Raw genomic sequence first — 10538 nt, forward strand, 5'->3', positions numbered from 1 at the left:
GGCTCAGGGGCATTTAGACCAGGCCAGCATGTCCTTGGCTGCTGTCGGGGAGGTACTGCCTGCTCTGAGTGCCTGTCCTCTCTCCCCCCCCTCAGGGTGACGCTGGGGGGCCCCTGGCCTGCAGGGAGCCCTCCGGCCGGTGGGTGCTAACCGGGGTCACCAGCTGGGGTTACGGCTGCGGGCGCCCCCAGTTCCCCGGTGTCTACACCCGGGTGGCTGCTGTGAGAGGCTGGATTGGGCAGAACATCCAAGACTGACCACCACGCAGCTGCCCAGGCCTGGAACCAGCGACGTGGAGGCGGCAGGAACCAGCCGGCCACCCAGCCAGACGGAGGGCGGGGCCAGGTGGTGGGCGGGGGGCAAGTGGGGCGCAGTCTAACCGCATATTTTGTTCCAATAAACGCGGCCCCCCGTCCGCAGCCTGCTGGCTCGCACCTCCGTGTCACAGCGGCCACAACGGCCCGCCCCTCAAACGGGCCTGGTGGGACGAGGAGTGGGGGCCAGTTGGCCTTCCGGGAGAGGGCCACCCCCAGCCTTGGGCAGCCTCGTTCAAGGCTCCCTTTTCTGTGAAGGACACTCCCTGTCACCTGGTCAGGGGAGGGGGCGCTGAGGCTCGGTCCCCACAGAGGCCCCTGCAGGGGAGACGCACAGGGTTCTCTCTGCCGCCTTCAGTGATCTATTTGTCTGACCCCAGGAGGTCACGGTTCAGGAGGCGTCTGGCCACAACCCCCAGGTCCAAACCCGGGTTCTGTGCCCAGGGCACGTGGGTGCCGGCCCTGAGCGTGGTCTGTGCTCAAACCTCTCCAACCCCTCCCCCAGCAGTGTCCCTGCTCACAAGCCCCCACCTTCAGCAGGAGTGAACACAATCTTTAAATCCAGAGGTAAGCAATGAAGCGACACACACACACACACACACACACACACACACACACACACACACACACACACACACACACACACACACACACACACACACACACACACACACACACACACACACACACACTCAGCTGCGACCAAAGATGGCGACAACTCTGACCTCCAACAGACCCCCAGTCTCATTAGGCACTGATTTTACTACATCAGCACATTAAGGACACACTTGCCAGCAGCCAGGACCAGGTATGAGGGGTCAAGCAGGATAAAAAGGGGTAGCCCCCATTCCCCCGAGAAAGCCCTGCCCCCTCCCTGGCAGCCCACTGCACACGCCTCCCCACTGCAGCCTCACGCCTCCACCCTCGCTCCTGCAAGGCGCGAGTTCCTGTGAACTTGGCTCTCGCTTCTCCATTCTTTGGCCACTGAATAAACCTTGTGCATCTCTGCTTCGGTTTCCTTATTTACCTACTTGAACCCGAACAGGAAAAAGAACCACTGCCACCCCGTCCAGGCTGAGAGCTTTGGCTGGGCGAGCAGGGCCCATAGGATTTAACTCGGTAACAAATGTTGGTGCCCAACGTGGGGCCCCTTCCATCCTGTAACTCGGGACTCACTCACTGACCCAGGGCCGACAAGGGCAGCTAAATAAGCAGGCACTCTGCCCCAATTCTGAACCCCTGGGCTACTGAATTCAGTCCAAACCTAAAAGCAGCCAAGGACCACGCGGGGTGGTGTGCTCCCCAGGTGAAGACGCAGCCCCTGCCCCACCCCCCGCCCCGGCACATCTACAGCAAGGAGGCTTGCTACGCTGGGGCGACGTCCAGAAGACACGCGACACGGGATGGGCGCTGACCCCACTCAGGCTGAGGCTTGTCTGCAAGGGAGTTGACCCCCTGGTAAAGGGAGGAGCAAGATGGGACAGTTGGTCGCCCGGTGGGGCCCGTTCCCGGCAAGGGGACTGGAAGGGAAGCCCTCCGAAGGCCACCGCATGGTAAGAACACCTCCTTGTTCCGTATGTGTGATGTAAGCCCTAGTCCCTGTTCTTGGTACGACTGGAGCTTCACTCTCTGTTCTGTGTGGTCTTGTCTTGCTCTTGGAAATACTTGCCACAACTGTGGACACGGGCCACGGCTAAAGGCCACTAGGGCACTTGCCAGCCAACAGACACTCATGAAAGGGCAAGTTGGTCACAGATCAGGGTAGATCAGCACCAGGCCCACAGTCTACGGCAGCAAACGTCACGTAAGGAGGCACTCGGTAGAGCACACGCACCCTGCGGGGCTCCCACCTCCAGCGCAGCCGGAAACCCAAGAGCACGTGTTTTGTGTTGGTTCCTCTTGCCCTAACAGCCATCCTGGCAGGGCCCATGTCTCTCTCGGGTAGGTCTCCCCCCCCCAGCCTCCATCGCAGATCCCTAGGGATCCCTCCTCTGAGACACAAACCTTTTAAAAATGTTTTTGCCGGATTTCAGCAAAATCACTCAGCCTGGCCGGGGAAGGCAGAGGACCCCCCAGTCATCCAAAGGCCTTGGGTCCTTGTAGCTGAGAGGACAGAAAACTGGACACATGCCAAGTGGGCATTCGGCCTCCCTGCTGAGCTCCTGTCACCGAGCAGGGACCCTGGAGCAGGGACAAGCCCTCCGAGAACAAGCTGCCCCGGCTGCCAGAGCGGCTCGGCAGCCAGCTCGCCTGCGGAGAGGCCCCTTGTTTCCCACCCGCCTTCACGCTACCTCCAGTGGTTGCTGGCTGAAAGCACCCCAGCTCCACCGTGGGCCTGGGAAGGTCAAGTTGCTGACTTACAGGAGGACTGTATAACCAAGACCCCCCAGACAGCGCCTCCCTTCCAGCCCCCGTGCAGACTGGCTCAGGTTTCAGTCGGAGCAAGGAGACCTCCTGGTGTGGGGCCAGATCTTGTGGGATGTGTGTCACCACCAACCCTGGGAGGAGGCCACGGGGGAGCTGGAAACAGACTAGAAATCAGGGTGCCCCCAACATGGGTAACCAGCCGCCACCCCAGAGAAGTCACCACCAGGGTGCGTCCTCCATGACAAGGTACCACCGCCAACACAGAGCCTGTTCTCCTTTGCGGCATCACGCGGCCCCAGTACACCACGGCACACAGAGAAAGCTGGCCACCTGTGGCTCTCTAAACTCTGATACCATTTTCCAACTGGGCCCCTCCTGCCAGCAACTGAAAAAAATAGGATGAGACTCCCTATGTCTGATTTGCCATGGTGCTTAACCAAATCGAGGACCTCTGTAAGAAATGTGAGACTGGGTGACTTCCTGGTGGCGCAGTGGTTAAGACTCCAAGCTCCCAAAGCAGGGGCCCAGGTTCAATCCCCGGTCGGGGGAACTACATCCCGTATGCTGCAACTAAGAGGCCGCATGCTGCAACTAAAGATACTGCATGCCACAATGAAGATCCTGGATGCCTGGGACGTCCCTGGCAGTCCAGTGGTTAAGACTCTGCACTCCCAATGCAGGGGACGTGGATTCCACCCCTGGTCAGGGAACTAAGATCCCACGTGCAGCAGGGCAACCAAGTCTGCACGCCACACCTACTGAGCCCATGAGCCACAACTAGAGAGAAACTCGCACCTCAATGAAGAGCCCGTGCACCACAACAAAAGAGCCGGTGTGCCAAAACTAAGACCCGGTGCTGCCAGATAAATAAGTTAAATAAGTAAATAATTTTAAAAAAGGACCAATTATCCTTGACGGGGATAACCCCTCTCTACGGTCCCAGACACCGTGGGCGGAGCCAGGAGGGCACCACCGGTCGTGGTCAAGCTGCGACCCGGCCGCAACCACCCAAGTAAAAGGCAGCACCCCTTCAGCAAAGCAGCCCTGGTGAACACACAGCCCTGCCGGCACCCGGGCACCCCTCCTGTTCCGCCAGTAAGGGAGCCAAATGGGAGACACTGGCTAGTTCAGGACTCCTGGGCCGTAAATGAAGCTACGGAGGAGGTTCACCCCATGGGGCCAAACCTGTACACGTAACTCTCCACCCTAAACCCCGAGAGGACTAGCACTCTGGGTGAGACTCAACAGATGCCTTCTTTGCATGCCCCTCACCCCAAATCCCAAAGCTTTTGCCTTTCAACAGCAGGCACCCGAGACAGAAGCAATCCTGCAGGATGGCACGGCCCCCGGGATGTAACTCCCTCCCCCCTTTTCAAATGGTTTTTAGCTGAAGACCTTGGAGACCTCAAGGGAGAACAGGGAACTACCCTTCAAGATGTGGGTGACACCCCAATCACCGGCCCCACCAAAAAGCTTCTGACCGGAACACAGTTAATGCCATGATTCCTCTAGTGGAGAGAGGAAAGACGTTTCAAAGGAAAAAGCCCAGATTCCCCTCCGGCGGGTTGAACACTTCAGGTTTACAGTAGAAAAGGGGCCCAGGGCGCTAAGGAGAGGAGGGGACCGGCTGGCCAGACGGCAGCCCTAGCAGGAGAGAGCAGCTCCAGGGCTCCCTGAGGATGCCCGTACCTGGACCCCCGACTCTGGCTCAACTGCGGAGCCCTGGTGTGAACCGTTGAAAGGGAAGGCCCTGGAGGGGGCGCCCAACGGTGGCCGGCGCTCCTGGAACAGCAGAGCCACCGCGTGAGGGCCCTGCAACCTGAGCCGCTGGACCCGAGCCCCCTCCTCATCTATATGCATGTGAGAGGAGGAAGCGCCCCGGAGCAGCTTACACACCACGGGGACCTCTGATCCCGGTTGCAGCCTATTTTTCTAAACAATTGGACCAAACTGCTGAAGGATGGCCCCCATCCTTACGGGCTGCAGCTGCCACTTGTTGGCTCCTCAAAGAGTCTGACAAGTTAACCTCTGGACGGGCCCCGACCATCTGGGACACCCCCCCCCCCACCATCCAGCCCCTCAGGAGGAGAGGGGGACAGATGGGGTCAAACCCTCCAAGTCACGCTTTTAGACAACCCGTCTGTGACTGAGGCCATGTAATGTCCTCACCCTGCCCCCCCCGCCAGCGCAGCCAGGTCCACCATCACCCCACGGTTGTGAGGAAGTTGCGGCCCAAAGAGCCCCCCTGGAGAGAACGTGGAATCTGAGTGGTTCCCCCACGGGAGAGGCTTTATGGAAGATCGAAAACAAAAGGCAGGACGCGCAGAGGTTTCCACCCCTTGAGTGGTGGAGCCTTGAGCTTTGCCCCGGCCGCTCCGCAGTGGAGCTGGGAAAGCTTAAGCTGTGCACATGTCCGCTGACTCTGAACCTGCCTATTCAGCCCCGCACGCCCATGGGGCCCCTGGCAGGACCTGGGGGATAAACAGATTAAGAAGGCGGGGCACAGATGCAGCTGCGGGGGGCGGCACTCCTTCCAGTGCAGGCAGCAGAGGCCTTGAAAGCGAGAAGCAGGAGTCACAAGAGGAAATCGCAGGGCGGACACGGCAGCCAAGCCAGCAGCAGAGGGTGCGCACAGCCTTCAGACGCCCTCCCACCGGCCTCCCCAGGCGCGGACTCCCACACTCCCACCGACGCCCCAGGACAAGGGGAAAGGCGTGGAGATGGGGCGATTCTAAAAGCCCAGAATACTGGGGGTGGATGGTTGCTCCCGCGGCCACCGCACTGCAGGCCACCCGGGAAGCTCGCCCGAGCACACGCTACGGGCAGGAGGCCCCGCGTCAAGCCCACGACTGCCCCAATGTCCGCCGTGTCCTCAACAGGGGGCGGAAGCCTCCCCACCTGCCTCCGGAGTAAGCCCAACACTCACCCTCCCCCCGATGCGGTCAAGGCAGTGAGCCCCGCCTCTACAGAGGCACATATCCAGGTCTGGACCGGCAAGCTGACTTCCCAGGAATGCCTGGGCACAGGGAGACTTGAGATATGTGCTGCTTCTGACAGATACCTTCCTCGGCAGGATGGAGCTGTTCCCCGCCTGAACCAAGGCTGCCTGGGAGGTCCCTGAGGCCCTGCTCAAGGAAACGATCCTTCGGTCTGGGCTCCCCAAGTGCATCCAGAGTGACAACGGGCCCGCCTGTTACCCACGTTACTGAGGGAGCCTCTAGAGCCCCAGGAGTTATACTCACACTCCGCCTGCTTGGAGACCGCAATCCTCAGGGAAGAACAAATCAAACCCTCAAAAGAAACTTCGCCAAACTCTGTCCAGACACTCACCAGCCCCAGACCTCCTTCTCCCCACTGCACTTTGCAGAATGCAAACAGCCCCCAAAGTCCACACGGGCTCACGTATAGGAGGCCCATTCCTGGAGGCCCCGGCTCCAAAACCAACCTGACAGACGCGGACGGCCTGAAACACGCCTCACAGGGATCCGGAACCAACGTCCTCTCCTGACGCCACGCTCATCCTTTCTCCCCTGGGGACTGGGTTCACTTGGGGACCCGGAAGGCTGAAAATCCACAAGACCTGTTTGACCGCAAGCAGACAGAACCCTATCTGGTAACCTTGACCACTCACTCCGCCCGAAATTACAAGGCCTAACTCTGTGGGCCGCCACACCAGTGAGGACAGCACCCATGCCGGAGGAGGGAGTCACTGAGCCACCCACTCCAGACACCTGTCACAGACCTCAAGTTACTTTTCAAAAGGTAAGTGACGTGGCGGACGCACTCAGTGCTCAGCCTGGTCGTGGCTCTCAACTTGCTCGGCGTCTGCTCTCCTGCCAAAGCCCCTCCCCCTGCAAACAGCTCCTCTGAGCACGCGGGGTTCGGGGAGATTAATACTGGAAGCGGCGTGAGTTGACTCGGCCGTCTGTCTGTCCTCTGCTCTCTCACAACGGTGCACGCGACGGGGAACTCGGCGCAATGGTAACGTCTCGGGGATTACGGCCCGCGGACAAACCCTATCCCGGTGCTGGTCTGTCACCCCCACCCTCAAAGTGATGCCTACCGACTAAAGGCATGACGTTTTACCCCTAAGCATGGCCACCTCGCCCTCACCTTGGCTACCAGTTCTGCTAAAGCTCCCCCTCTTGAAGCTGACATCTTGCCCCGAGGCGGCTTCCCTGCGGGGACCTCGCCCCTCCCGTTCACGTCTCCGACGAATACAAAGCACTCGGTCTAAAGCGCGTCTCGCTAAGCGGTCCTGCTGCCGCGGCACCTGAACCGGCAGGAATACCACGGGCGGCTCTGGGCTCTCATCACTGCTTCTTCCTTCGCCCACAGTTTAAGTGCGTGGGATTGACGCCCACGGAAACGTCACCCACTGGTGCCCTCTGCACCCACTCAATGAGTACACACAGAACCCAGACAGGAGATGTACTTACTGGGGAGGGAAGACGTTGTCTGGGGTTTAGTGTGTGGCCGTCCTGAAGCCTGGGTAAGAGCCACCAGTCAAGAACCCCCCAGTGACCTGATGCCCCCCCGCCCCCATGCAGGTGGGCCTCTCTCCCCGCACAGCAAGGGCACCTGTCTTGGGTTAGCCGCTTACAGAGGTGGCTCAGTTCCTCAGAAGTGCGCCACGCACATCCCCCCCCCCCCCCCCCCCCCCCCCGCCGGGCACCTGTTTCTTTGTGGTCTGAGAGTAAACCAACGGTCCCATCAGAAAAACCCCAACTCCTTTGCTTCTCCCTTAAATAACGCCTAATGTATGAACAACGCATACTAGGCCGGCCAAGTTCTAGGAGCCTAGGTGTAACCATTCGTAATATCACCCAGCCCCAAGATCAGAGGGCAATGCAGCTCATTCTGGCAGAAGAGAATGCTCTCCAACTGCTGGCCGCCTGGGGAAGTTTCACATACCATGAAATCACTCTACAAAATCTTGCACGGACCATTGAATAGTTGTCTAAAGATATGGGGGGACAGAGACTTCCCCGAGAGACCAATGGTAAAGAACCTACCTTCCAATGTAGGGGACGTGAGTTTGATCCCTGGTTGGGGAACCAAGATCCCACATGTAGTGGGGCAACTAAGCCCACACGCCACAACTACTGAGCCTGCACGCCACAACTAGAGAGAAGCCCATGTACCACAACAAATATCCCGCATGCTACAAGTAAGACCTGAAACGGCCAAAAGTAAATAAGTAAATAAAAACTAAAAGTAAAAACACAGATGAAGCCTTACAAGGACCCCATGCTTCTCCGGACTCACCAGCAATCGTTGTTCTCGACAAGAGACCAGCCCTTGACTATCTCCTGGCTGAGCGAGAGGGAGTCTGCGCAGTTATGAATAAAACCTGCCGCGTGTACGTCAATAACTCTGGTCGGGTTGAGGGCAACGTTAAAAAAACACGAGAGCAAACTCAGTGGTTACACAGACATGACACACAAGGCCCCGGGTGCACGCTCCGCCTGGAATGTGGTCACACGGAGCCTCCCCGAGCCCAGCTTCCTCCACCTCTCGGAGCACTAACAGCTATCACCCTCCTGCCCGTCTTCGCCTTAAATGCCTTGTCAACTTCGTGAGCGAACAGCTTGAAGGCAGCAAGCTTCAGCTGACGCTAACACACGGATACAAGCAAAGCAACAAGGACTGCACCCTGGTGACCGCCAGAATTATTTTAGGCTGGTCAGGGAACACGTCTGCCCCCCCATCCCGGGGAAGAACCACAGCCGTGTTCAGCAAAAAGCAGCTTCGGAAGTCAGACCTCCGCCTTTCAGCCGCCCTCAAGCATGTGGAGCGGTGACAACGAAAGCGGCGATTTTGCTGCCAGAGCTGCTCCAGGTCTTTGCTAAAAACCCGCCAACCTCCCCTACACACACACCTGCAGCAGGAATGAACGCACGTATGTAAGGTAGAGGACCCAAATATAAGAAACAAAACTACAGACGCAAAGGAAAAACGAAGTGGAACCAGCTGCGACCAAGACGGTGGCAAATCCGACAGACCCTGAATCTCGTGTGTTGACTTTACTACATTAACACGTTAAACGACACACCTGCCGGCGGCCAGTACCACACACACTGCAGACCAAAACAGGACAAAAAGGGGGTAGCCCCCCACTCCTTCAAAGCAGCCCTGCCCCTTCCCCGACAGACTAACGATAGGCCTCCCCATCCTTAACCTCACGCCGCCTCCCTCTAAGGTTAATCCCCTCCAGGTGGATGACCCGCTCGGCCGTGAGCTCACCTCCGCGTCTCCGCTCCCGGCCACCGGATAAAGCGGGTGCCGTGCCGGCCGGAGCCCTCCCCCCAGGAGCACGGTAACAGGCGCGAGGGGCGGGGGCGCCGGGGCCAGGCCCCCCGGGACCCCAGCTACGCCCGCGGGCAGGGGCGGAGGGCCCGGGCCGAGTCCCCGCTGTCCCACCCCCGGTTTCGCGCTCGTGACTGTTCAGGCCGGCGGGACGCACAGGCGGGCCCGGCCTCACAAACAGGCTTTATGGAAACGGGTCCGGGGCGGGCGGGACCGGGTCCGGGTCCGGGTCCGGGGGCGGCCGGCCGGCGCGCCGCGGTTACATGTTGGCTCGCTCCCGCTGCAGCCGCGAGTTGTAGGCACGGGACACGGTGTTCCAGGCGTCCATGTAGCGGTCCATGCACATGGCGATGCACTTCTGCGGACGCGGAGCGCGCGCGGCTCAGGCCTGGACCCCGGCCGGCGCGCCCCGCCCCGCCCCCCCCGGCCGCAGACTGCGCACGCGCCCCGCCCCGCCCGGCGCCCCCCTCCCCCCCGCCTCCCCCCAGGTTTACCTGCTCCGAGTTGTCCAGGGCGCCCCCCGGCTTCCCGATGCACTTCCGGAAGCACTTGTCCGTCATCCTCTGTGGGGATACGCGAGCCCTCAGGTGCGACGCCGGCCCCCCCGCCGCCCGCCGCCCGCCGCCCCCGGCCCGGCCCCGGACCTGCAGCAGCTCCTGCGCGTTGGCGACGGCGATCTGCACTTTCACCTGCTCCATGATAAGCCCGGGGTCCAGCTTCCCGCCGCCCGAGCTCCCGAAATCTGAGCCGAAACCACCCTCCATGACTCCGCAACGTCCACCGGACCGTGGCCGCGTGCGCCCGCCCGCGCCCGCGCCGGAAGTCGGCCACCGCGGGGCCCCACGGGAAGCGCAGTCCCGGGGCCCGGGGGCGGGGCCACAACTCCCGTAGGGCCGCGCGCGGCCTCCCGCGCAGGCGCAGACAGGAGCGGGCCGCCCCGGGAGCGGGACTCGGGCCCGCCCCTCCACGCCCAGACCCCGCCCCCCGCAGGTCCCTCAGCTCGTGCGCAGCGAGCCGTGGGCTTTGCGCCCAGAGCCCTGGGGGAGGGGGGGGAAACCAGGGCATCACGTGACCAAAAGCGCCGCGGGGTGTCAGCGGGTCGGGGGGCGAAGCAAGCAGGAAACTAGGGGCCGCGGGGTCAGGGCGGGGGCCCCCGAGGCGCCCGCTCCAGCAGCGCGGCGCGGGAGTAGACTCAGAGGGAGGATTTAAAACCAAAACGTTTATTGGAGTGTCGTACAAAAGTTTCCAGTCATAAAACGTATCTTACAAATCATGGGAGAAGACAAGAGACCACACGTTTGGCATGCATCTTAAAAACCACCGACAGGTGTCTGAAGTGTGTGCAGACAGCCGGGTTCTCGAGACCGAGTCCCCTGGCGTGTCGTGATGACCCCTCTCGGGCTCAGAGTTAAGACCTTTGCAGCAGCTTTCATGTCCTTGAGGAATGTCGGCCCCGGCTCGGAGACGCGACATAAGTACAACTGCTGAGTAGACGGTGTGGGTGACACCGAGCCCGTCTCAGCCTGGCTGATACGGAAACGGGCGGGG

The 10538-nt window shown here is 60.7% G+C and overlaps 2 protein-coding genes across 2 annotated transcripts in view; one reads left to right on the top strand and one right to left on the bottom strand.

Moving 5' to 3' along the window:
* TMPRSS9 (transmembrane serine protease 9) overlaps nucleotides 1–328 on the top strand; it is a 30103-nt gene extending 29775 nt beyond the window's left edge. Inside the window, exon 18 of the mRNA XM_057708679.1 lies at nucleotides 96–328. Coding sequence (XP_057564662.1) covers nucleotides 96–257 — 162 coding nt within the window. The 3' untranslated portion in view covers nucleotides 258–328. The remainder of the gene's footprint in view (nucleotides 1–95) is intronic.
* TIMM13 (translocase of inner mitochondrial membrane 13) lies at nucleotides 275–9818 on the bottom strand. The gene is made up of 3 exons (XM_057708678.1): nucleotides 9635–9818; nucleotides 9485–9553; nucleotides 275–9348 (listed from the first exon to the last, which is right to left on the bottom strand). The coding sequence occupies exons 1-3, from the start codon at nucleotides 9752–9754 to the stop codon at nucleotides 9250–9252; spliced, it is 288 nt and encodes a 95-aa protein (XP_057564661.1). The 5' UTR covers nucleotides 9755–9818; the 3' UTR covers nucleotides 275–9249.
* Nucleotides 9819–10538: the final 720 nt, after the last annotated feature.

Source organism: Hippopotamus amphibius, chromosome 15, assembly GCF_030028045.1.
Source record: "Hippopotamus amphibius kiboko isolate mHipAmp2 chromosome 15, mHipAmp2.hap2, whole genome shotgun sequence".
NCBI classification, from domain to species: domain Eukaryota; kingdom Metazoa; phylum Chordata; class Mammalia; order Artiodactyla; family Hippopotamidae; genus Hippopotamus; species Hippopotamus amphibius.

What these genes read in the sequence shown, in the direction of transcription:
- TIMM13 (XM_057708678.1), bottom strand. Translation starts at nt 9,754, where the DNA reads ATGGAGGGTGGTTTCGGCTCAGATTTCGGGAGCTCGGGCGGCGGGAAG. An exon ending in ACGCGCAGGAGCTGCTGCAG is followed by an intron (nt 9,554 to 9,634) that starts GTCCGGGGCCGG and finishes GTATCCCCACAG; the next exon opens with AGGATGACGGACAAGTGCTT. An exon ending in CCCTGGACAACTCGGAGCAG is followed by an intron (nt 9,349 to 9,484) that starts GTAAACCTGGGG and finishes CCGCGTCCGCAG; the next exon opens with AAGTGCATCGCCATGTGCAT.